The sequence below is a fragment of the Podarcis raffonei genome, chromosome 15 (genome assembly GCF_027172205.1).
Source record: "Podarcis raffonei isolate rPodRaf1 chromosome 15, rPodRaf1.pri, whole genome shotgun sequence".
Taxonomy (NCBI): Eukaryota; Metazoa; Chordata; class Lepidosauria; order Squamata; family Lacertidae; genus Podarcis; species Podarcis raffonei.
The window spans coordinates 12668538-12695739 of NC_070616.1; the positions used below are offsets into that span (position 1 = coordinate 12668538).

The 27202-nt window shown below is 45.6% G+C and overlaps 2 protein-coding genes across 7 annotated transcripts in view; one reads left to right on the plus strand and one right to left on the minus strand.

Annotated features, from left to right (window-relative positions):
- The window catches only part of COL26A1 (collagen type XXVI alpha 1 chain), a 95374-nt gene that overhangs the window by 50595 nt on the left and 17577 nt on the right, over positions 1–27202 (minus strand). For 3 of the 6 annotated variants that reach the window (XM_053367908.1, XM_053367909.1, XM_053367906.1), the window contains exons 2-3: positions 25834–25956; positions 22329–22432 (exon numbers count right to left, since the gene is read on the minus strand). In XM_053367908.1, the coding sequence (XP_053223883.1) occupies positions 22329–22432; positions 25834–25956 (227 nt within the window). The remainder of the gene's footprint in view (positions 1–22328; positions 22433–25833; positions 25957–27202) is intronic. The other 3 variants (XM_053367907.1, XM_053367911.1, XM_053367910.1) reach the window with 3 other exon arrangements.
- Positions 16396–17436, plus strand: PFN4 (profilin family member 4). Its single transcript, XM_053367923.1, has one exon. It carries the CDS (start codon positions 16778–16780, stop codon positions 17255–17257), a length of 480 nt encoding a protein of 159 aa, XP_053223898.1. The 5' UTR covers positions 16396–16777; the 3' UTR covers positions 17258–17436.

Genomic DNA, 27202 nt, shown 5'->3' on the forward strand with positions numbered 1-27202 from the left:
GTTGCTTTTACTGAACAAGCGTATTCCTCTATGTGAATAGGTTTCCTTACTTAGTACAGAAAATAAAAATAAAAATAAATATTTTGAAATTAAAAAAAGACATGCAGTTCCATAGTTTGGGTGCTGCTGCACTAAAATGTGGTTGTTATAGCTGCACAAAAGCAGAATAGGCTTTATTGCTGTAACAGAAGCACAGAGGTCCTGTAGAAAGACATTGTTGTGCTCAATATCTAACAAGCCATCCATTTTAATCAAAAAGGAAGGATAGCAATTGCCAGCTAACTTTCACTTTCTGCCCCCGCCAACCTATTTTTACCACTGCGCAGTCAAATGGAAATAAAAGGTATTATTCGGATTTCACTCTCCGCTGCGTTTTGGCACCAGCACCAGCTGCCAATAGGTTACATACCAAAAAGCTAAACATTAATGTTTAAGCCAATTAACTCAACCCCATCACAAGGTGCCTGGGCATATAGACAGTCATAGGGTCCATAAGCACAGCTAATGATGTCTGATAGAAGAGCAAAGCCAGTGGGGAAGTTATAGCTTGCTGGATAGAGAACGTGCCCCACATGCAAAAAAAAAAGAAAAAAGAAAAGGTCCCAGGCTCAATCCCCAGCAGCTCCAGTTGGATTGCAGCCTGAGAGACCTTGGAGAGCAGCCGCTGGTCAGAGGCAAAGGCGTGAGACCATCACATTGCTTTCCCCAATACTATGGCCAGCCCTGTGTCCACAGACTGTCTCGTCAGAGTGGTGCATGCTCTGGTTATCTCCCGCTTGGATTACTGCAATACGCTCTACCTTTGAAGGTGACGCGGAAACTACAACTAATCCAGAATGCAGCAGCTAGACTGGTGTCTTGGAGTGGCCACTGAGACCATATAACACCAGTCCTGAAAGACCTATATTGGCTCCCAGTATGTTTCCAGGCACAATTCAAAGTGTTGGCGCTAACCTTTAAAGCCCAGTATACCTGAAGAAACTTCTCTACCCCTATCGTTCTGCCCAGACACTGAGGTCCAGCTCCAAGGGCCTTCTGGGGGTTTCCTCACTGCAAGAAGTGAGGTTACAGGGAACCAGGGAGAGGGGCTTCTCGGTAGTGGCACCCACCCTGTGGAACGCCCTCCCATCAGATGTCAAGGAAATAAACCACTATCTGACTTTTAGAAGACATCTGAAGGCAGCCCTGTTTAGGGAAGTTTTTAATGTTTGACGGGCTGGGTCCAATATTATTATTATTATTATTATTATTATTATTATTATTATTATGTGGAAGGCACCACATAATAATAATATGTGGGGAAGTCTGGCAAGGGACTGGAGGAACTGCCCATTGACAACTCTGGGGCTCCTCCCCAGAGGTGCTGCACCCACTTTCCCACCTCTTTTTTGTGCCAGCTTCACCTCCAATCTTGGTACCCCCTGCTGGAGCCCACCCCAGCCCATCCTCTCAAATTCACAGCGAAAGAATCCTGGACAGGTGGCCTTCCAAAAACCTGCAATGCAAGAGTCTTTTGAGGCAGCCTGTTCCATCGTCGAGCGGCTGCTAACCGCCTGAAAGTTCTCCCTAAGGTTCAGTCAAAATCTCCTTTATTGTCATTTGATTTAGCTCAGGTGGTTACAGCGTGGTGCTGATAAGGCCAAGGCTTGATCCCTGTATGGGTGCATAGCTCCTGCATGATAGATGATCCATGGGGTCCCTTCCGATCCATTGGTTCAGGTTCTGCAATCTGGAGCAGCTGAGAAGCTTCCTTGCTCCATCTTCCATGTGGCAGCCCTTCAGATATTTGAAGCTGGCTCTCATTCCACCTCTCATTCTTCTCTTCTCTAGGTTGAACATACCCAGCTCCCTCAACTGTTCCTTAGAAAACTTGGTTTCCAGACCCTTGAACATTTTGGCTGTCCCCAAACATATTTTTATTTTATTGTCAGAAACGACCATCAAGCACCACCTGCCCAATAAGTCAAGGTAAATAGAAACCACAATCAATTCCTCACACAACAACAAGAAACAAGAAATTAAACCACCCTGTGAACTAATTACGCTACTCAGCCTTGCATTTTATACACAGGCTCCCCTCCGCAAAAGGAAACATTTCCATTTCTACAGAAGAACTGGTGCCAGAGCCTTTAACCAAGGTTGTGCGTACACTGTTTATCTTTTGACATGACACCTTCAATTCAATTAAGCTCTGAGATTAACTCACTTCTAAACTATTAAGCCAAGTAACAAACTGGTGCCAGGGCAATGCGTCACACCGGTCTCCTAGTTCTGAGCCTTTAAATCCTTTTAATTGCCGAGCAAAGTTTTGCACACTCAATGGCAGTTGATGGGAAACAAATTTGGCATGCGTGGCAAAGGTCTTCTGTCTAAGGTTCAAACTATACATTACACAGAACGGTGTGATTCATTCTTCTGTTTGCTTTCTAGCTATATTACTTACACTTACACACACACACACACACACACACACACACAACAGACACAGGCAGGCAGCATCTGAGTAAATGAGGAGGAAGGGCCAGCAGGGCTGGGTGAAGGGGCAGTTCCGCCATTCTAACCAACAACCCCCCCCCCACCTGCCTTGCACATAGGAAGTTTGGATTGCATCCTAAAATTATTTCTGAGGGGCCATCAAAGCACACTGCCAGCCAGTGTAAGCAGTACTGAATTAGGTAGGCCAACTGTATGACATTTTGTAAGGCAGTTTCCTTTGTTCCTATGTCTTCTTACCTTAACATGAGGTTGAAAGGGTTTCCCCTCACCTTTTTAATTTTTTTAAAATGCTACATCTTAAGGGGGGGAAAGATAGCTGCTCCTGATCTGAATTGTTGGGGGTGTTTTTACATTGCAGCCCAATCCCCATAAAATGATGGAGAAAGCATGAGCACTGTGTGTGTGTATGTGAGTTTAGGAAAGTGGTTTGTCTGTCTATCTGTTCTCTATGCATTTGGATGACTCTTGAGATATCATCGCCTAATTTGGCATGACAGTGCCTGAGATGGAAGAACAAGGCTTTCTTCTATGTTTGCAGACCATTGGACGTCATTCGGAATCAAGATGGTGGACCAAAGCGTTCAGAACTGTACTGATTTTAATACTGCACTTGTTTCTTAGATTTCCCAAGCAACGCCAGACACCCTTTTCTCTCTCTCATATACAGACACATATGTCTTCATAGTTAACTTAGCAACGAAAAGTCTCTGTGGCTTCTTTAGTTGGCAAATTCTCCAAAACGCTGGCCAGATGAACACGCACTGATTGAGCAGAAGCCTTTTATGTCAGGGATATAGCGCCGTTATCTGCCTCAACTAAAAAAAACAACCCAACAACTCAAAAACCATGTATATCCTTCTTTCAGACAGGGCCTGTTCGCCAGAGACATCTGAACACAAGGAAAAAATAAATATAACATTATGTCAAACCTAATAATTCACTAGTCTGGGTTTATCCAGCCTAACTGAGTCAGCAGTTTATTTGATTAGGGCTATTCCCAGATGTCTAACATCATAGTAACCGTTAGCAACCAGTTCACGAACTCCATTGAGAGATCAAATGTAAAAAGTTTTTTGAGTTGTCGGCTGAAGTTGCGACTTTAAAGAGGAGGAACAGAGGGAGTGGGTGGGGTTGAGGCTTTAAACTCTTATTAACAAATGAAAAGCCGCAAAATGGGGTGGAGGGGGTTGCTTAACATCCAACCCTGTTTTCCCATTAGTTCTTTTCTTCCTGCCTGCCCCTCAGTACTCCCCAATGGCTTGAACCCACACCCAGCAGGTGGAGAAGGAAGAGTAACAGCGTGAGGTAAATTAAGTTGCATTATGCAGCTCCCTTCAAGATGAAAAGGCAGGGCAAGCAAAAGGAATAAAGGTTGTACAAATCGGGAGGAAGAGGCGAGACGGCTATAAATCTGTCAGATGTTTCTAGAACAGAATCGATAAACTGTTGGGCCCCTTTACATAATACATTTATATTTTTTCTTTAAAACGGGGAGAGGGAGGTAGACAGTGTAGTACCTTCCAGATGTTGTTGAACTATTTATTTATTAAATTCACATCCTACCTTGTTTCTCCAAGGAGTTCATGATGGGCATACATCATGGGTAAGCAAACTAAGACCCGGGGGCCGGATCCAGCCCAATTGCCTTCAAATCTGGCCTGTGGACGGTCCGGGAATCAGCGTGTTTTTACATGAGTAGAATGTGTCCTTTTATTTAAAATGCATCTCTGGGTTATTTGTGGGCCTGCCTGGTGTTTTTACATGAGTAGAATGTGTCCTTTTATTTAAAATGCATCTCTGGGTTATTTGTGGGGCATAGGAATTCGTTCATTTCCCCCCCTTCAAAATATAGTCCAGCCCCCCACAAGTTCTGAGGGACAGTGGACCGGCCCCCTGCTGAAAAAGTTTGCTGACTCCTGGCATACATGGTTCTCCCTCTCTTCACTGACTTTCCACCACAACCCTGTGAGGTAGGTTAAACTGAGAGGCAGCAACTGGCCCAGGGTCACACAAAGTGAGCTTCATGGCTTGGTGGGGATGCGAACCCCGGTCTCCCAAGTTCTAGTCCAACACTCTAACCACTACACCACACTGGCTGTCTCCCTCCATGCGTGGCAGCCATCATGGGCAATGGTCAGGACCGATGACAGAATGGCAGGCAGGCAGGCAGGCAGGCAGGCAAGCGAGCAAGCAGCGTGGGTGGCAGGCAGCCCAGGCAAGATGTTTAACGATGGAGAGGAGGTGCTATAGAAAGCAGTTTGTCAAAGTGCTCTCCAAAGTTCCCCCCAACCAAACCAAATGGGGAAGAAGCTTGGGGACAACTGTGAAAGGATAGGCAAGGGGATGGGGCAGCTGTTAAGGGTGGGGAGGGTCTGGTCAGATGTAAAGAGAGGAGTAGTTAGCTAGGTGTGAAGGACGGGGAGCCACCAAAGAAGTTGTCAGGTAGCCAGGTTTGGTGCATGGAGTGAATGTGGGATGGAATCCACTGGGAGCAGTCAAATACAACATTCCTTGTTTTCCTAGAGTGGACATGCAAAGGAATGTTTGATCCAGCCAGTCGAAACTTCCTGTTCCTCCTGGCCTGGAACATCCTTCCTTGCATGTGACTAGTAGGTGGGCACGACCTTTCCAGACCTGGTAAAAGGACAAGGCATCTTGCCACTCTTCTCTTCTCCATCTTCTTTTCGTCCTGCAAACTTCCTGGAATGAACTGCTGGTTGCCAGCCAAAGAGTCCCCCAGGTCATCTCCCTTAGAGGGTAAACCTGTTAGTATAAGTTTGTAACTTTAAGCCTAAAGCCTGCCTTCAGGGATCACACTGCGCTCTGCTTGATTGTGAGTAAACTTTCTTTTTATTACTTATGAATGTGGTATCTTTCTTCTTTTAGGAGGGGTTCAAGGGGTCTTACCAGGAAAATATTAGAACACATTTCAATCTGGACAAGCCAGATTGAATTGCGTATTGTCTTAAGAAACTCACATGAGTTTGCAACTAGTTTTCTGCTGTGTAAAAGGGAATGCACTCTGCTAAGTAAAGGAACTTGCTGGTGCAAGTTAGGAAGGATATGAATAAACAATATATCCTCTCCTGCCACCCTGAACATTCCCACAGTGAACAGGGGTGGCAGCTCCTAGTACAGTGGTACCTCGAGTTACATACACTTGAGGTTACATATGCTTCAGGTTACAGACTCCGCTAACCCAGAAATAGTACCTCAGGTTAAGAACTTTGCTTCAGGATGAGAACAGAAATCGTGCAGTGGCGGCGCAACGGCAGCAGGAGGCCCCATTAGCTAAAGTGGTGCTTCAGGTTAAGAACAGTTTCAGGTTAAGAACAGACCTCCAGAACAAATTAAGTACTTAACCTGAGGTACCACTGTAGTGGGACACGGGTGGCGCTGTGGGTTAAACCACAGAGCCTAGGACTTGCCGATCAGAAGGTCGGTGGTTTGAATCCCCGTGACGGGGTGAGCTCCTGTTGCTCGGTCCCTGCTCCTGCCAACCTAGCAGTTCGAAAGCACGTCAAAGTGCAAGTAGAGAAATAGGTACTGCTCCGGCAGGAAGGTAAACAGCGTTTCCGTGCGCTGCTCTGGTTCGCCAGAAGTGGCTTAGTCATGCTGGCCACATGACCCGGAAGCTGTACCCCGGCTCCCTTGGCCAATAAAGCGAGATGAGCACCGCAACCCCAGAGTCGGTCACAACTGGACCTAATGGTCAGGGGTCCCTTTACCTTTACCTTTTACCACTGTACTGCTGTTTGTAAGACGCGACATGAAGGTTGGCAACACTGACCCTTCCCATGTGGGAATCCCTTACAGACGACCGCAGTGCCTGGAGACAGACAGTCAAATCTGTGCATTCACATCAGTGACCGGAGGAGAAATGACTGCTGGAAGAAGCACAACAGGACACCTTCATCTGCTCAGCTGCAGCAAAACACGTCTCTCCCAATTCGGTCTCTACAGTCACTGCAGGCGCTGCAACCATCCAACAGTTTGACCTCAACCCCAAAGGCATACTCCTACTTTGTCTCCCAAGATGGACGGATGCCAATGGCATCCCTAGATGGCATCCCTGTTCCTTCAGAGGAGTCTAACACAGTCCAGATATGTTACAAGTGTTCAGGTGGATGTCCTTAATGGGCTAGACCCAGAGAAAATAGCAGGTATTTCCAGATTTATTTGACATCGTGAGATCAGGATACACCACTGAACTAGGTGTGGGCTGTCTAAGCTATTGGTGATATGTGTTGTTGATTCAGGGAACATCATCTGACTCTCAGTTATGAAATAAAGTGTTGAAGCAACAGTGCTGGTTAAATGACAGGTACAAATTCATAATTCTCCTCTTATGCATCTAACTTTGGGGTGCCTTATGTCCTCTGCCGCAACTGGGGATGGGCAGAATTGGATTCGGTTTGCATTTGAAGGGAACTCTAAAAACCTGCGGTTTCCAAAAACATAGGAAAACCGAATCACAGCCATCCTTTAAAGGTTATAGTCTGAATTCTGTGGTACATTTCTCCAACTGAACAATGTTTGCAAAAATGCATATATTAGGGGAAAGCTTGCATATAAATTAATACATTAGAGAAAATAACATACACAACTGTGTTATGTTAGGAGATACTGCTTGAAGAAAGCATGTACATTCCTCAAAACTGCATACAAAAATGTGTTTATTAGGATAAATTCAATGCTGGAAAATTTCCATGAGGGGTTTTTTAATGCAAATGGTTGCAGAGATGTGGAGACCTGAATTTAAGTCTGGAAAAAGGAGAGATGGAGAAAATTAAATTGACCAATCCTTCCATTCCCCACCCTCCATCTGACTTCATTTCCCCAACTTTGGCAACCTCCCCCAACATAATGCCCAGTCCATTTGTTTTGGACTACAATGCCCACCAGCCACTGCTTACATAGCCGTGGATGATGGGAGTTGTAGTCCAGAAGATATGGCCGATACAATGTTGTGGAAGGCTGTCCTAGAAGCAGAATCAATATTGGAGGGTGAGGAGTGAAGTTGGAGGGAGTTGAATATAGAGAATTCTTGTCCATAACAGCAATGCAGTTGTTTTAGATTAACGTATAAATAGACATTAGTGTAATACATCTGTTGTTAATCCACGTCTTGGTGGAAGAAGGATGCCAACACTTCATTTATTAGACCCGTCGATCCTATAACATCCTTCCCTGTGTTCCTTTTGTCTTTTTCTCAGAGAGTATAATAGGTTCCAGGATGTCTTTTATTTCACTATATAGACCGTCCGTGTTTCCTCCTGTCGAACAAGAGCAAGACATAATGGATTCCAGGATGTAATTTATGCGGGTTTTTTGGAATCGGACACTATCCCATTAATTCTGAAACTTTCTGACAGTGAGCTGATTCTCTTGCGCTACCCTTACTTGTTAGCTGTTAAGCACCAGGGAGGTTGCGAGGGGAAAATTAGGAGAGGGGGAAGCAATCAAGTCTAAGATTGTAGTCTAAGGCATTTTGCCTGCCTGTCACCCATTTCAGTCTTCCTGGGAAAGGATGGTTAGGAAAACCACTTCCCCTCCTAAGCAGCAAAATCTTAAGAAGAGCTCTAATACGGCCCCATCTGCACTACAGATTTAAAGCACACCACGTTAAGCAATCATGGCTTCTCCTAATCCTGGGAACTATGATTTGTGAAGGGTGCTGAGAGTTGTTTGGAGACCCCTATTTCCCTCACTGAGCCATGATGGCTATGCTCTGCCTCCACTGTCAGAGACCGTACATCTCTGAATGCCAGTTTCTAGGAACCATAAGTGTCAATCAGACAAAGAAAGTTAGAAAGCAAAATGTGGAGGCAAAATTCTAAAGCTTATTAGGCAGCTATGATGGGAAACAGGATGCTAGTGTGATGGACCTTTGCTCAGACTTAGAAACCATCTGCATTATACATTTAAAGCAGTGTCATGCCCCTTTAAACAGTCATGGCGTCCCTCAAAGAATCCTGGAACATGTAGGTGCTGAGAATTGTTAGGAAACCCCATTCCTCTCACAAAGCTATAATTCTCATAGTTTCCTGGGAAGAGAAATTGGTTGTTAAACCACTCTGGGAATTTTAGAATTTTAGTTTTTAGAAAGTAGACCTCATAGAGGGTGTATATAGATATATAAAACTCAAACTAAATTTCAGTGTGAGTCTACACATCTTTAGTACACTTAAATGCAAATGTGTGTGAATGAACACAAGGTGCACAGCTTGCCAATTTTGTGTGTGTTTACTGTATATATTGCAGCTGGTGAGACACATTTTGCACCGAAATGAAATGTTAGAGTGGGAAAGTCAACATATATTTAGTGTGAAAATGCAGGTACTTGAACCCTAAGGCACCACAACTGCTGATCTATCTATCTATCTATCTATCTATCTATCTATCTATCATCTATCTATCTATCATCTATCTATCAACACTGCAGCTGGGGAATTTTTTTTTTAATTTTTTTTTCCAGTTGATAACCTATTTCAGGGCAGCCATGCTTTTCTAAAATACTGTCATTCACATGTCCAAAGAGGTTGCCACAGAGATAAATGGGTGGGCCTTTTCCCACTTTATCTGGCTGGCTGAAGGATGGAGACCAGCAGGCCAAGAAGGGGTGAGTATTGCTGGATGCTAGAAGTTGGAGACACAGAGACATGTCTTGCTCTGTGCTGAAACCAAGAGCTGTGGTTTGCGGCTTCCCTGGAAACCCAATGAGGAAACAAGATCTGTTGGGGTGTTAATGCTGTGAGCATCTCTATCTTATACTGAGGTTGTATATATGGGTAAACAAAACCATGTATCATAACGGCACCATAGTCTCCATTGGTTTTTATTCCAAGGAAACCAAACTCTGGGAAAGCGAAGATTGGGGTGCCCTTCTGGTGTCTAAACTGATAGGCTACAAGGCAAAACTTTCCTGCGCTGGAGAAGTGCCTCAACTCTTTTCAATTCAGTTGCCTCATTCTGTGCCTTCTCCCAACAACTTTTGGGAATGGGACATACACAGCAAATTGGCAGAATCCCCTGTGCAGAGCATTCCAAGGCAAATAGTCCATCTGTACTCCCCAAGTGCCCTTCAGACTCTCTGACAGAGTTAACGAATCAGGCTTTAGAACAGGGGTCAACAAACCTTTTCCGCAGGGGGCCGGTCCATTGTCCCTCAGACCTTGTGGGGGGCTGGACTATATTTGGGGGGGGGGAATCCCCCCAACTCTCCTCTCCCTTCTCCACAGCACAGGACGAGCCCCAGGGGCTGCTTACCTGTGCCTTGAGAGCGGCAGGGGCTGGTGGCAGCGGTGGGACGATGAGCGGCGTGAAAGGGCTGGCTCCAGAGAGGGGCTGCTTAAAATGGTGCTCAGCCAACTGCAGCTCAACAAAGCCCAGCCCCCTTCCTCCTCTAGGCAGGGCAGGGAGAAGCCAGGAGGGAGGGAGGAGGCGCCGACTCGGTGTGTGTCAGGGAGGGAGAGGGGGGAAATGGCGCGGCCCACACCATCAGAATCCCCACACCGATCCACGCAGCGATTTTTGGACTGTCCGCGGGCTGGATCCAGAAGGCAATTGAGCTCGATCCGGCCCCCGGGCCTCAGTTTGCCGACCCATGCTTTAAAAACAACCAGTGCTTATTTTGCATCTGGAAACAGAAGCATTAGTCCCTAAAGCACAAAAGCTCTAAAAATAAAAATAAAAAACACAGAGGGAAAAGGTATTAAATTCCTTCTTGGGGGCCACTGGTTCATCCTGCAATGCAATCTCCTTCCCACACTCCTTTCCTCAGACACCTAAACAACAGTGTGACGCGGCAACTAAAAAAGCCAATGCAATTCTGGGCTGCATCAATAGGAGTATAGCATCTAGATCAAGGGAAGTAATAGTGCCACTGTATTCTGCTCTGGTCAGACCTCACCTGGAGTACTGTGTCCAGTTCTGGGCACCACAGTTCAAGAAGGACACTGACAAACTGGAACTCCTAGAAAGATACCAGCAGATCACTAAAAATGTGATGTAGGAAACTGCAAGATGAACTGTGGTGGTAGAACTGATTAGGTCCCTTTTGCAGCGAGCACATTTAAGATGGTAATAATAATAATAATAATAATAATAATAATAATAATAATAATAATAATTGTAATAGTAATGATACCCAAATAAGAGTGCCAATAAAAGCTGGGGAGGCTGCAAGGGTGATGTTATTGCTTGGGGATCTAAATTGTTTAGGGCAATGTTTCTCAAGGTGGAAGGTACCATCCTGGCAGCAGGGAGACACCAGATCTGAAAATGAAGATCAGGCTTTGGAAAGCTGGTATCACTGGATCGAGTTCACAGATTTTGTTGAAATAATTAAACTAAAGAGCTGTAACTGGATTTCGAATAAATGTGCAATTGTTATCATTTGGATTTTATTGTGTTGTTATCTTCCTTAGAGGATTATGCAGTGGGTGATGCTTTTTATAGGGTAGGGTGGGGGCACTGGGGGTGAGTTTATGAAGCCAAAGGGGCAGTGCCCCCCAAAAGGGAAGTGCTGGTAGAGGACTGTCTTCTGAAGCAAAGCTACAGGGAACCAGGCAGAGGGCCTTCTCGGTAGTGGCACCCACCCTGTGGAACGCCCTCCCATCAGATGTCAAAGAGCTAAACAACTACCTGACATTTAGAAGACATCTGAAGGCAGCCCTGTTTAGGGAAGTTTTAAATGTGTGACATTTGAATGTATTTTTAATCTTTGTTGGAAGCCGCCCAGAGTGGCTGGGGAGACCCAGCCAGATGGGTGGGGTACAATTATTATTATTATTATTATTATTATTATTATTATTATTATTATTAGGCCACTTCCTTCTGGCTTATAGAAGATTCATCCCACCTTCATATACACAGGTGTCTCATGCCCCTCCACCCCAAAACTCTGTACTAACAGGAAATGATACAGGGTTCTTTCGGCAGGGAGGAGGGGAAAAACAGAGGAAGAACTCTCCAGTTTCACAAAGTCAATCCTCATTGTCAAACCAAGAGGCAGTTGAGAATTCTCCCAGTCCAAAGGCACGGTACGGCGTTCGAGAGACAACACACAAGAGAAACACAAAAATATCTCGTTAACTTTTTTTTAACAATTCTAACCACTGAACAAGCTACTCCCCCCCCCCCCTTCTCTCTCAATAATTTATACCTGAATGGCTCGTCTAGACATGACATCATTTTAAGGTATGCCTGGTGTTCTGTGGTCCGTTTACAATAACCAGGATGTATAATTGCCTTCGTTCAGGTCAGCAAAAGGGGCGATTAGTGGGCTGGGAAGCGGAGGGGGGCAGTTGCGGAGGAGCAGAGGAGGAATATCACAAAGGCCTTTCTCTCCGCAGCTGTTCTGGAGAGCGGTTTTTATAGCCTGTTGTTTTCTGCCAAGGAGACGGAGCCCTAACAATGCTCTCGAATCCACACTGAACCGCTATCCCTTGCAGGGAGGCAAAAGAGAGAGTACGGGAGAACGACACATACCGCAGATAATCTCCCATTCGCAAACGGTTTCGGTGTGAACAGTTCCTATTAAAGCCATGAAGGGAAACCAGCTGTGGATGGCGGCCAGGATCTACTCGCATGGGTGAAGGCTGAAAGGCAAGACCCTTGATTCCTTTGCAAAACAGTTTGTGGAGCTGCTGTGGGACTTGAGCAAAAGGCTCCCTCTATTAAATGGACAACCCTCTTATAAAGGACAACTGCTATAAAAGTTCAATCACATCTTGTGCGTGGGGTCGGTTCCAAGGATTCCACATACAGTCGTACCTTGGTTTTTGAACAGCCTAGTTCTCGAACGTTTTGGCTCCTGAACAATTGAAACCCGGAAGTGACTGTTCCGGTTTTCTAACGTTCTTTTGGAGCTTCCTGCAGCCAATCAGAAGCTGCGCTTTGGTTTCTAAACATTTTGGAAGTCGAACGGACTTCTGGAAAAGATAATGTTTGACTTCCAAGGAACAACTGTATACGCAAAAATGCATTTGCTCAGTGCTATTTTTCTGGAAAAAGAGGTGCTGGAACTCACCTTCAACACCTCCCTTGTTCTCTTTTAATTGCAATGACGCCCATCTGAGAGGTGCCGGAACTGAGTTCCAGCGAGTTCTGGCTGGGGGGAAAAAACCTTGGATATACTCAGACCCTTGGTGTCACCCCTCCACAAACATCTCAAGGCTTTTGGAGGCGGCATGCAGAGATTTTCTTGCCCCACTTCCCCACCCTCAGCAAGGGAAATACTACTACTACTACTACTACTACTACTACTAACTTATTATTTATACCCCGCCCATCTGGCTGGGCTTCCCCAGCCACTCTGGACCGCTTCCAATCAAATATTAAAATACAGTAATACATCAAACATTAAAAGCTTCCCTAAACAGGGCTGCCTTCAGATGTCTTAAAGACTTTTTCTGCTGTGCTTTCCCAGCACAAAAAAAATCTTTTGAACTCTTTGCCTTACTTTCATTTAACTTGCAGGATTTCAACCAGTGGCCTCCAAACTCATGGTTGAAATCGTGGCAAGCGAAATGCATGTACGATGCATCCACACTGTATTTAATTTGTGCCCACTGCTACGTTTGAAGGATTTCAAACTTTAAAAAATTGAGTCGTACCAGCTGATAGCCTTCCAGGTTCAGCTCCTAACCTCAGAGGGTTTGAGGAAGTTAAATCTCAGGCGCAAACTACGTGCTACAGGAAACATGTGTACATGCGTGAGATGTGCATGCATGATTATGCAGGCCATTTTTATTTTGAAGGGAAAACAGCTGGCCAGGCTCTATATCAGCCTTCCAATCAAGAGCAGGGTCCAGCGTTGGGTTTCCTGCCAAAAAATCACCCCCCGCTGCCCCCAAAGGCGCAGTAGAAAGCATATTTAGGGGTCAAATAGCAGTTGGGAGGTGGGCAGGAAATCAGGGGCCCACACAGCTGCATTTCATTCAAAGTAAGAGTAGTTAGGTGGCTTTAAAAGTGGGGGGGGGGAGTTAATATAATGTACTGCTTGCTCCTCAACTTATGATGGGAGCGAGGACACGTTCTCTTTAGTAAAGCACATGACTGTAAGCCAGAGGTGGGAAGATCTGTAGCTCTCCTCCAGATGTTGACGGACTCCAAATCCCATCGGCTCCAGCCAGCATGGCCAATGGTTTCCTGTCCCTGTAAACTAATCCCGAGAAACCTGCAGTTAAGATAGAGTTTAATCTTCCCTTTCAGCCCTTCCTCAGCAGGCCAACTAGATGATTTTAAGATCATGTAGCTGCTGGATGATGCAGGTAAGTATATCAGCCATAGGGTAGCGTCATCTGTGTTTGCTGCAGAAAAGGTAGGATAAGCCTTTCTGAACTGTGCAAGTGCTAAAAGTTAAGGGTAGCTTGAATGTTTTAAATCCTGTTTCTTTGAATTCACTTGAGGGACGTGGGTGGCACAAGGGACACGGGTGGCGCTGTGGGTTAAACCACAGAGCCTAGGACTTGCCGATCGGAAGGTCGGCAGTTCGGATCCCCGTGACGGGGTGAGCTCCGGTTGCTCAGTCTCAGCTCCTGTCAACCTAGCAGTTCGAAAGCACGTCAAAGTGCAAGTAGATAAATAGGTACCGCTCCGGCGGGAAGGTAAACGGCGTTTCCGTGCGCTGCTCTGGTTCGCCAGAAACGGCTTAGTCATGCTGGCCACATGATCCGGAAGCTGTATGCCGGCTCCCTTGGCCAATAAAGCGAGGTGAGCACCGCAACCCCAGAGTCGGTCACGACTGGACCTAATGGTCAGGGGTCCCTTTACCTTTATATTCCCAACTTATTGGTTTGATGATCCCTTAGCTCCCCCCTTTGTTTGTTTGTTTGTTTGTTTGTTTGTTTGTTTGTTTACACATTAGTGTTTTGCACTTATATCGTAATGCCCTTCAGCCATCATCATCATCATCATCATTTATTTATAGCCCACCCATCTGGCTGAGTTTCCCCAACAGAAAATTAAAAACACGTTAAAACATTAAAAACTTCCCTAAACAGGGCTGCCTTCAGGTGTCTTCTAATAGTCAGATGGTTGTTAGATGATAGATCTTGAACAAGGCCTGTATAAGCTGTGACACTGTCTGCCTTTTTAAACATATACACCTAAGGTGTCTTACTCCCCACCCCCATTTCTTTCAGTTGCACCTTGTAAGCTTTCCAATGGCACATTTTGATATTTGAATACCTGAAAGGCCACCTCCTTCCTTCCCTACAGACTCTTTCGGGTGCTGAAATAGGCAGAGGGGGCCCTCTTGGTAGTTCTTCTGTCCTCAGAGGCTGTTGGGGGAGTAGCACAGGACAGGGCCTTCCCTGTGGTTGCCCCTAAGTTGTGCAGCTCCCTCCCCAGAGGAAGGTGTGCCCTGCGCCTTCATTGCACAGCTTCCGGAAAATGCTGAAGACTTACCCCTTTACCTTGCTTTCTGGCACATGCAGTGCAAATCTATAGGAACCATCTTATTTTGATAATTTAAGTTGTTTTAAGCTGCTTTTAATATTGTGCTTTAATGTACCTCAGGTTAAGTACTTAATTCGTTCCGGAGGTCCGTACTTAACCTGAAACTGTTCTTAACCTGAAGCACCGCTTTAGCTAATGGAGCCTCCTGCTGCTGCCGCGCCGCCGGAGCACGATTTCTGTTCTCACCCTGAAGCAAAGTTCTTAACCTGAAGTACTATTTCTGGGTTAGCAGAGTCTGTAACCTGAAGCGTATGTAACCTGAAGCGTATGTAACCTGAGGTACCACTGTATAACAAAAGTAAATTTAGCCTTGAGTAGGTACACCTTGATAAACCTATGAGATGCTGCCATTTCTTAAGATTTCACCCCCATAAAACACTGCTTCTTTTTTTGAGCTTGAGATGTACAGCGTATTTCTCTTCTTCCTATAGTCCCTGCCCCACCCCCACGCCAATCTCTTGGTAGTCCCAAGCAGAGAGCAATTGTGTGCTTTTGGCTAAAAACACAGCATTTGAGAAACCAGATCTTGCTCCAATATAAAGGGAAAACTCCTGGATCATTTTTGGAAGTTGTACAGACAAAGGAAGCCCATCTCTTGGGGAGCTGGATTACCAAATGCATTCAGGGCCTCTTGCAGAAATAAATCTGGTGTTGTTCAGCTCAGTCTTCCCAAGCGGACTGCTCTTTGTGGGTTTGAGGAGGGGAGGGGGAATGCCAGGGGGGTAGCCTGGAGATGTAAATGGTTTTATTTAAGAGCAAAACACAGAGAATGGTCCATTTGATAGATGATGCCTTTAAGAACCAGTAAAAGGAAACTTTAAAAGAAATTATGGTAAAGCTATAGGAGATTTTCGAAGTGGCTTTTTCAGATGTATTGCTTTCTTTAAGGTACAGGCATTTTCTTTGCCTCGAAATCAAACGGGATCTTCAGGTTTTTTGAAACATCGCAACACCTGCAAGGCCTGTTTGACCAGCAATGATCCAAGTCCATTTCAAACTAACAGAACAAACCAACAACAACAGCCTAACTCAGTATAAAGCAGCTATCTCTGTTACTATGATGTGATGGATTGAGCTTCTATTCAAATTTGTCATTCCGCTTCTAAATTTGCATTAACACATTAAAATATGAAAATCAGGTGCAAATCTAAAAAAAAGAAAAAAAAAGAAAATCAGGTGCAAATCTGTGTCTTCGACACAAAGGGTTGATAGTTGTTTTCATTGTTTATTATCAATTTTATTTTTTGTTGTTTATAATGAGGTAAACTGCCCTGGGACTTTTGGTGAAAACCAGGTCATATATACACTAAACAAGATAAATAAAGATAAGTGGCCACCCTAACTTTAGCACCGCTACACCTGAGAAAACTCCCTCCCCTCCCAATTGTACACAGAAGTACTGAATTTTTGAAGGCACTCCGAGAGCCTTTTTGCCTAAATGGTGGGATTTAAATGCCTTAAAGAAATAAACAAAGGGGGAACAAGAAAAAAAAATGAGATAAACCTCCTGGGAATTCCTGCCAAATGCACATTCTCAGCTTGTCATTACTGACGTTCAACAAATGAAAAAGAAAGGAAATGAATGAATGTGAGAATCGGCATGGTCAGCAAGGGGTTACTTGATCCCAGACTAGAACCAGCTCCCTTTCCCATATAGCTTGCACCCTTTGACTTGTATCTCTCTGTGTGTGTTTTTAAAGAAGGCTTTCTAAAAAGAAACGAGAAATGAAAAATTCAGAGAGAAGGCCTAGTTCATTTCAGGAGCCAGGAGTGGTGGTGGTGGTGGTGGGGAACCAAACAAACTACAATTCCCAGAATGCTTTGGGAGAAGCCACGGCAGTTGAAGCTGTTTTGTGTAACCAAGGAAGCAGACAAATCCTTAACAGCAGAGAGCCGGGGAGAGAGGAAAATGAACCAGACACAAAGTATGCTGATAGACGGCCTCACTAGGACCAAGCATGTTGCCAACGCCGCTCTCATCAGAATAGTGGACGGCAACATCCTGGCAACCACTCCGGGCTTCAACATCCAAAGCCAAGCCCTGGTCTTCCTCCAAGCCTTTTTTAAGGAGCTGCTCCAAGTCAGAAGGGACGGGCTTTACTTCAAAGACCGGTACTACAAGTGTGTCAGAGCAGACGACCACTCCATCTACCTCAAAGGGAAAGACAACGGGGTGATTTTAGCCAAAACTGGGACCTTCATCGTGGTCGGCACTTACGCCCAAGGCATGTACCCCAGCGTGTGTGTGGAAGCCGTGGAGAAGCTGGCGGACTACTTCAGAGCAAAGGGAAACTGAAAAGGCTGTGGAGATGGAGCCATTTTACTCGGAGACCCAGCGCAGCCCAGCCCAGCAAGAGAACGGATCGCTATCGGCAAGAGAGGGCAGCTGATGCAAGGACCACAAATCCTTTTCACAAGCTTCCTACTTGTGGGGTTGGAGGGGAGAAAAATTAAATGCACGCGAAGTAAAACCTTGGTGCTTGATTGATATACGTGTATCGTTTCAGGTTCTCCCTGGCCTGAAGCCTTGATTGGTTGAGGCTGGCTGCAATTCCTGGCTGGGGATGTTGTGGCCCTCTCTGCCTGGCCCTCAGGACTTTCCACGCTCCAGGCCATGCCTTCCCTCCAGGACACAACCACCAGTAGCTCTGCTCCTGACCCTATCTCAAGTGTCTGACATTCAGAAGACATCTTAAGGCAGCCCTGTTCAGGGAAGTTTTTAATGTGTGATATTTTAGTGTATTTTTGGTTTCTGTGGAAGCCACCCAGAGTGGCTGGGGAAACCCAGCCAGATGGGAGGGGTACAAATAATAAATTATTATTATTATTATCATCATCATCATCATCAGGATAGTGGTTCTTGCTTTCCTGGGTGGAGGGGTGTAGACAGTGTTAGAAATTCCCCAGGTGCCAGGTACATTTTGTGACTGGCGCGAGTCTAGTTGTGACCACATGGAGCTCTCTGAATGTCAGGTTGGCGACTGACAACTGGATGGCCTCCAGGTTTCTTAAGCAGGTGCAAAAGAGCTTATTTACTGTATTTATATCCCATCATTTTCTCCTAGGAGTACATCGTTCACTCCTTGGTTAAATCCTACAGTGACCCTGTGAGGTAGGTTAGGAGGCTGTGAGTGATTCCAAGGTCACCCAGTGAGCTTCCTGACTGAGTGGGGATTTGAACCCTGATCTCCCAGGTCCTAGTCCAGCACTCTAACCACTACACCACACTTCCTAGAGTCCTTGTGCTATGGGGCAGCTCTATAAATTAAGCAGGTAAATAAATATGGGGAAAGCAAAATGTTACTTGGAGAAGAATCTGAACTATTTCCCTTGAAGCCTGAATGTGATTTATTCTGGGTTGTTTAATTTGATGTTTTAATGTGTTGTAAACCACTTTGAGATTTTTTTTCTCCTTTAAAATATAAAGAGGTATAGAAATGAAAATCATCATCATCAATTTCATGGGGGGGGGGGGGGAATGGCACCTAGACATTCCATTGTGGCAACCGTAACCCAGGTTTAGGGTAGCATTTGATGATTAGCATATATATCCAAGTTTCTGACACTGGTGTGGGCACAGAAATTTGGGGTAGACTGGAAGGTGTACTACAGAACAAAGGTAAGAGTCATCATATCCATTGCTCCACCAATCTTTATCTCTGGGCCCACCCACTTTTGACTCCGAGCATGCCCACCACTGGCAAGTGAACCCCAAAAGATTCCCCATAAGGGATTGTGGCCCTCGGGGCTAAATATTTACCCCTCTGTTCTAGAACATTCTGTGTAAGAGATTGGCAAGGTATATATAACTTGATTCAGTTCTCCTTTAAAAGCAAGCTGATCTAATTTATACTTACTGTTATTTATTATTTCTACAATTTATATACCGCTTATATTTTTTTAAAAAAAACAAAACTCTAAGCGGATTACAAAGCAGATCGAAACATCAAAATAAAAAGTAATAATGATGGAAGTCCGTCAATAATGCTGATGATGATGGGTTTGGTGCTTCTGGCAACAATGACTGGGACATATCTGTAGTTTTTTAAGGGTTCTATCTTATGTCATAAATAGGTCATCTAGTGATCCTCTCTCTGGAAAAGAATCATTTCACCACTTCTCCTTTCTTGTACCCATATGGCTTATTTCTCCAAAATGTACACCTGTGCATGTGTATGGTGTTTAAAAAAAGAGATACAGTGGTACCTCAGGTTACATACGCTTCAGGTTACAGACTCCGCTAACCCAGAAATAGTGCTTCAGGTTAAGAACTTTGCTTCAGGATGAGAACAGAAATTGTGCTCCGGCGGCATAGCAGCAGCAGGAGGCCCCAGTAGCTAACGTGGTGCTTCAGGTTAAGAACAGTTTCAGGTTAAGAACAGACCTCTGGAACGAATTAAGTACTTAACCCGAGGTACCACTGTAGATGAAATTCAGAACTTATCGGAAGCTGGGGGAAACACAACTCAGTCAGCTGGATTCAATCAGCTGGGAGGCGCGATGCTCTGATGGGTCCAGGAGCCCACCTGTCACCCCTGGCCCTAACAGTTCCCCTACAAAAAAAATTCATTGCATGCCACTGCCTGCAACCCTAGAAAGCTGCTGCTAGCCAGTGTTAACAATACTGAGATGGAAAGCTCAGTGGTCTGCCTTGGTCTAAGGATGATTCCTATGCGCCAAAATCAGAATGCGTTACACAACCATAAGGACACAAGACACTTTTTTTTTAACAATGTGAGTCGTAGGAACAGAGTTTCTACACTGCGACAGAATCGCAGCATGCAAACTGCCCTTCCCGTTATCAGGCAGGCGGAGGGGGTAATTTTGTTTCCCGGATTTGCACCGTTCCATCTGAAGAAAAGAAAACTTGGGTCTAAAGACGGGAGAAGAGAGAGATGACGTCTGATATTAGCAAAAGTAAAACAAGGTTGTCATTTTCTGGCTGCCCTCAAATTGGCGCCAAGTTTCCCGGGTTGGTGGGGGGGACACATTGGCCTCCCAGGAGAGGGTCCCTGGGCTTTGAACTTCGAAGCGTATGAGAGGAGGGGAAAGAGGCTAGTTGGAGGTGCCAGCATCATCTTGGATTGAAATCAATCAGACTGATGCATGATTGCAATAACTAGCCCACATCACCTCTGCGCTGCCCCTTTCCATATGGTCTTTATATCAGGATTCCGCAGGCTGGGTGGCTCATTTCCTGCTGCAGCTAAAAAAATCCCCCTCGCTCCAAAAAGAGAGAAAGAAAACAAAGCAAAGCGAGACCGATCGTCCAGCAGAACTGTTTGACTAAAGTCCCTCCAAAGCTGAAGCAACAGCTCCGATTAAGTTCTTTGTTATCTTATCAACTTAGCTAGATGCAGAGAGAAGCCCAAACAAGGCAGGAATTAACTTAAGACTCACTCCAAATGTCAGGGAATCTGACATGTTCCATCACTTGGGGTTTACCTGAGACTTCTTTGGGCCCAGGGAGACACAGGAATAAAACCATAAAGCACGGGAGGCCTCAGAACAGAAGCATACCCTCCAACATTTCTCCAATGAAAATAGGGACAACCGATTCTATTAGTATTAGTATTAGTATTAGTATTAGTATTAGTATTAGTACAGTGGATGCTCGGGTTGTGAACGTGATCCGTGCGGGATGCACGTTCGCAACCCGCAGCATTCGCAACCCGCAGCGGCATGTCTACGCATGCGGGGGTTGCGATTCAGTGCTTCTGCACATGTGCGACCGTCGAAACCTGGAACTAACCTGTTCCGGTACTTCCGGGTTTCGGCGCGTCCGTAACCCGAAAAGACGCAACCTGAAACATCTGTAACCCGAGGTATGACTGTATTAGTATTAGTATCACCCTGCCCATCTGACTGGGTTGCCCCAGTCATTCTGGGCTACTTCCAACATATATAAAAACATAACAAAACATTACACATTAAAAAAACTTCCCTGTACAGGGCTGCCTTCAGATGTCTTCTAAAGGCTGTGAGTTACTTACATCCTTGGCTCAGGGGTCACATAACTACATACCCTCCAACATTTCTCCGATAGAAATAGGGACATTCTAAGGACATTCCAGGATCAAATCAGAAACCGGTATGGCTTCTTTAATTCTGGGACTGTCCCCAGAAAATAGGAACACTTGGAAGTTGGCAGTAGCCAGACCCAAATTAGTGATTTAATCACTGCTTGGGGCCTGCACAAGATATTCTGCTGCCTGGGTTGAAGATGGTGTCTCCACCAGAGAACGGCTGCACTGGCAACTGAATCTTGCAGCAACCCTGGTGATGGTATAGAGCCCTCTGCTGCACCTGAGAGTTGCAGCCCAGCTTAGGGAGTTCAGGGCCAACCCTGGATGTTGGACCATATCAGGTGAGCAAGAGGCATCATCAAAGTTCAAGGACACATTCCAGCCAAGGAAGGTGTAAAGCAGGGATGGTGAGGGTGGCCTGGGAAAGAGCCTTCTCTGTAGCAGCCCCTCAGTTGTGAACTGTGATGCCACCTTCCTTATACAGCTTCTGGCAAATTCTGAAGAGACACCTCTTCGCCCTACCCTTTCAACGTTTGAGGTGTGTATTTTTAGGACTCACCCTATTTCTCTAATTGAAAGACGTTTTAAACTGTTTTTAATATTTAGTTGCATGGTTGTGCTTTAATGTCGTAACCTGCCCTGGGACCCAATAATAAATCATAAATAATTCCACTCAGAACGAATCAGAAGCATGACATCTCGTGCAGGGAAGCCCGCGGTTCGGATGCGAGGATCCCAGACGGTGCTTCCCGGGGAGCACAAATGGTCTCCAAATTCCCCACGTATACACAGCCGTGGAGCATATCAAATGACAGGCAGCCCGTGAAGAAGGCAAGTCATTTCTTCCAAAAGATAAAATCTAAAAGCGAAGATTTAAAGCCCGCAATATTGCACAGCAGAGTTTAGCTAGCTGCCAGCAAGACTTCCTCGCAGGCTGGAGACCTTCCTCGTCGGCTGCCTGGTTAAGAGTTAAAATTCCTCAGATAATTCTAATTTAAACAATCTGTAGCCATCAGCACTAAGGAGGTGCCCGCCAGCTGGTGATGGTTAAGTAGTTCCTTTTTTTTCCTCTTCCAGAAACCTGAACCTATTAGCAAAGGGTCAAGACGTTCTGTTATACTCCGTAGCAAGTTTCAACAATGGTTGAAACCCTCTCGTAGAATGCAAGAGTCTTCCAGGGATGGGGAGAGAGAGAAGATTTCATTTCAAGAGAAGGTTGGGAAAGGAACTCCCACAGATCTGTATTTCCATATTTGAACAGTGCAACTGGAAGATCCTGCAAACTCAGGGTATGGGGGGACAGGAAGGAAGCTCTACACACTTTCATTCACAGATGCTTACCTTCCTCGCAGTTCCTTCCCGTGAAGCCAGGACAGCATCGCCATTCCAGGGCAGTCAGTGTTCTGTAGGAGATCTTGTACATGGGTCTGATGAGAGTCCTGTAACTAACACAAGCAAGAGGTCACGCAGACGGCTCTGCCCCAAACCTGCCAACCTTGCAAATATCAAAAGCTGCACATTTGCAAGTAAGCTCAGGTATGCTTTAATGCAAGGCTGACACAGCACAAAACACAAAACACTCACCCACACTTCCCACTGGTCCTAGGCCTAGGAAGCCTGGGTCCATGCAGTTTCCTACTTGTCCTGCTCCTTTCCCAGGGAAAATCCACTCTTTCGTGCTAAATAAGAGCAGAAGCTTCCCAGGCTTTGGGGAGGAGGGTCAGGCTTCAATACTCTTAATTTACCCTGAACATTTAGTGGACAGTCTAATCCACCGACTGCACACCACTGCTGTTTATTCTGACAGACTGTGTGCTAAAAACAGTTTTCCCCAAGGGGAAAGTGGAAGTTTGGGACAAGAGGAAGTGTGGATGAACTCTAACAAGGGTACAGACTCCCAGGTAAGCGAGTACAGGTGCAGCCTCACTGCAGTTTCATGGGAACATAAGACCCTCCTACTGTACAAGGCCATGTTTTCTCCCTCTTCCATGTGACAGCCCTCTAGATATTTGAAGATGGCTATCCTATCGCCTCTCAGTCTTCTCTCCTCCAAGCTAAACCTGCCTAATTCCCTCAACTGTCAACACACACAAATGGACTCAAAAGCGCCCCAGATGAGCCTGTCAACTTTCTGCCAGCACAATCGAGAAAGGAGACTTGCAAGTTGGATCCCAGTCTACAAGGCAATTGTGTACTCAAATGGCTTCTTTGCAAAACTGATATGCATTGCAGGGCAAATGCTTTAAACACACAGGAGGAAGACATTTCCTGTGTACTCCATTTGGGTCCCAGGATGCTATAAGCCATATCTCTACCCCTCCCCAATCCCCCCCCCAAAAAAAATATTGTCCTGACCAGTTTCCGGTCTTGAAAGTGTACTTGTTTCTGAAGAATTAGCCTTTGGTGCCAAATGTGGAATCTGATGTTTTGCATTTGGAATCGTTGCATGCTTGAAATCCTCTTAAAACAAACAACTCTCCCCGCCCCCAAAAAAGTGAAGTTCAAACATTCCAGCCGTGACTATTTAACAGTGACAGTTTCAATTTCTTGGTCCCTGGTGATTCCTTGCCCTTACCTTTGCCTTATTAAAATGCCTTGTTAAAATCAGTATGAGTTGCTAGATGCTAACCTATAGCTATCTGGTTAGCCTCTATGAGAACTGGAAAATGGATTTTAGCTGTGATTCCTGCATTGCAAAGGGTTGTACTAGATGACCCTTTGGGTCTCTTCCAATTCTATGATTCTGCTTTTTGACATGTTGGGAGGGCAGACAGAAAAGAACACTGCCCCCCCCTCACAGAAAAAGAAGAAATCATAATCTGATCCAAGCTTGCACATACCATCCCCAACAACCACCTTGGCACACCTTGGTAAAAGCTGGAGGCTGATCCTGACACTAGCTTGCCTAATATCCTCTTAAAGCCATCTAAACCCGTCATCCCCGCATTGTGTGGCCAGTGAAATTTGCAGAGTTAATTATCTGTTGTCTGAAAAAGCACTTCCTTCTGTCAGTCCAGTAAACCGATTGCCAAGCAGTTCCACTGGGTGAAACAGAGTTTATCCTTTATCCTTCCCTTTAAGTCGTCTTCTGTTTCACGACAAAAAAGCCCCAAGTGTTTCATCCTCCCTTTATCAGAAAGATGGATCAGTTCCTTAATATTTTTTTTTAAAAAATCATAGGCTCATGAGAGTTTGAAGTGGCCTCAAAAGTCATCTAGCCTAAGCCCGCCCACTTCCAATACAGCCTATTCAAGATCGTGCACCGTCCTTAAAAGCTCTTCCAAATGCCCAGCTGAAATGCCCTTCCTTGCAATTTGGACTCTGGAGCAAAAGAAAGAAAATTTGCTCCATCGTCTATTTGACAGCCCCTCAGGATATTTAAAGGTGGCCATTGTGTGGCCTCTTGATCATTTCCCCTGCTTGGCTCATTGTGTTTGCCCTGTCTGCACCTTCTCCTTTTTAACTCTGTGTCATTCTTTCCTTGCCTGCTGCCTCCAGATGTTTTGGGTGCCTACTCCCACCATCCCTGAATCTCAATCTTTAGCTGCAATCCCTGCATTGCAGGGCATTAAGACTAGATGACCCCTGAGGTCCTTTCCAACTCTACAGTTCTGTGATTCTATGATGCGGCATGTACACTCAACATGCCATGTCGGGCCTGCTTTCTTATCCACTTCCACAGCACACAGGTAAACTGCGGCATTCATTCCCACAGGATGGGGCGAGGACCCACCCACCATCTAGAATGGCTTTAAAAGATCAGACAAATCTGTGCCTGTCAGTGGGTACCGTCAGGGCTGGAGTCAGACACTGGTCAGAATGGAAGACGTGGGCTCCGTTGTCAGTGCAGTCAACTCTGTATTCTGCCGGGTTTCACAAATGGAGAGAGCGCTGCTGCTTGTGGGCTTCCAGTGTGAGAATGGCCTTTGGTCTGAACTAAAGGTAAAGGTACCCCTGACAGTTAGGTCCAGTCGTGGACGACTCTGGGGTTGCGGCACTCATCTCGCTTTACTGGCCGAGGGAGCTAGCGTTTGTCCACAAACAGCTTCCGGGTCATGTGGCCAGCATGACTAAGCTGCTTCTGGCGAACCAGAGCAGCGCACGGAAACACCGTTTACCTTCCTGCCAGAATGGTACCTATTTATCTACTTGCACTTCGTACTTTCAAATTGCTAGGTTGGCAGGAGCAGGGACCGAGCAATGGGAGCTCACCCTGTCGCGGGGATTCGAACCGCTGACCTTCTGATTGGCAAGCCCTAGGCTGTGTGGTTTAGACCTGAACTAGCAGGCCTGAACTAGCAGGTATTTTTATACACTCTTAACTTCTTCACTCCCTTCAGAACCACTTTTTTATTATTACTACTATAATTAATTTATTAATTGCCTTCCAAACCACCATCTCAAGGCAATTTGCGTATAAGATGATCAAAAATTAGGGGGGCGGGGTCAACCAATACATTGAAAACAAAAACTAAAACCTTAACAAGTGGACACTTGTAGTAACGATGCCTTTATCCAGTTGGGAAAGACCATCAAAACAACAAAGTCTCCAACTGTTTCTGGAAAGTGCAGCTAGGGGGCGACTATCATATCTCAACAGGGATGCAATTCCACAGGACAGGGGCAGCCACCCTGAAGGCCCTGCTCTGAGCTCCTGCAGAGAGGGTTTCTGAGATCTTTGCAGGAGAAACTCTCCCACAGACTGCAGTGATCTGGTGGGCGTACAAGGCAGTCTGTCAACTATGTGGGTCCTTCTCTGTGACTGCAAGCAGCTTGCCTCTACAACCCTGTGCAGAAAACCCAGCATTCCAACCAAGCCAGGAGAAGTTATTCAGACAGAGGTTACCTCACTAAGTTGGCACAAGGTCCCGGCCACCGGCAGCTTTGATAAACCCTCTGGATCACAGTCTCCGAGCCATTCTGCACCTGGCAGGAAACAGTCCGGGTGACCGTGTGTTGACACCAGTGCCTGCAGAGAGGAACAGAAGGCAAACTCGATGTCATTAAGGCCAAATCGCTGACTGCTGCAAATCAAGAAGGTGGAATAACTAGCACAGAACAGAGGGGGACTAGATATTATTAAAAATTCCAGTACTGGCTGGTCCACTAGGGCTGCTGCTGGAACAGAGACCTCCCAAGGAGTCCAGCGCAGAGGCCATAGCTAAGCCACAGCCATCCTCACACTGCCAGAACGCATGGATCCTGAAATAGTCTGGGCCCCTTTAAGAGCAGAGGCTCCGCCCATTAGGGAGGAGCTAGATGCTCAAAGGAAGCTGGAGGCCCAATTTAAGGCTCTGCCTAAGTTTGCTGGTTGTTAGAATGACATTCAAGCCTGCCTTGTCTCACTGCCAGTGTAGGTTCCCCTTGGGGCTGTCCAAGGTGCTACCTTACCATGCTTTTCACTGCAAGAAGTGAAGTTATGGGGAAGCAAGCAGAGGGCATTCTCTCTCTCTCTCTGCAATGCTTATTATTATTATTATTAGTAGTAGTAGTAGTAGTAGTAGTAATAATAATAATAATAATAATAATAATAATAATAATAATAATAATTTATTATTTATACTCCACCCATCTGGCTGGGTCCCCCCAGCCACTCTGGGCGGCTTCCAACAAAACACTAAAATACAATAACCTATTAAACATTAAAAGCTTCCCTAAACAGGGCTGCCTTCAGATGTCTTCTAAAAGTTTGCTAGTTATTTTTCTCTTTGACATCTGGTGGGAGGGCGTTCCACAGGGCGGGTGCCACTACTGAGAAGGCTCTCTGCCTGGTTCCCTGTAACTTGGCTTCTCACAGTGAAGGAACCGCCAGAAGGCCCTCGGTGCTGGACCTCAGTGTCCGGGCAGAACGATGGAGGTGGAGATGCTCCTTCAGGTATACTGGGCCGAGGCCGTTTAGGGCTTTAAAGGTCAGCACCAACTCTTTGAATTGTGCTCGGAAACGTACTGGGAGCCAGTGCAGGTCTTTCAAGACCGATGTTATATGGTCTTGGGGGCCGCTCCCAGTCACCAGTCTAGCTGCCGCATTAGATATTACAAATATTCCATTCATCTTCAAAACAACACAAGGTACACAAAATACAAAAAAAAAGAGATCATGAAGAAACACCCATAGTTAATGGTTCAACACCATATGTCTCCAGGATTTTACATCATGATTAGATAGTCTTCTACTTTTTAAAGGTGACTTCCATCTACCTCACTGCGGGTCTTTT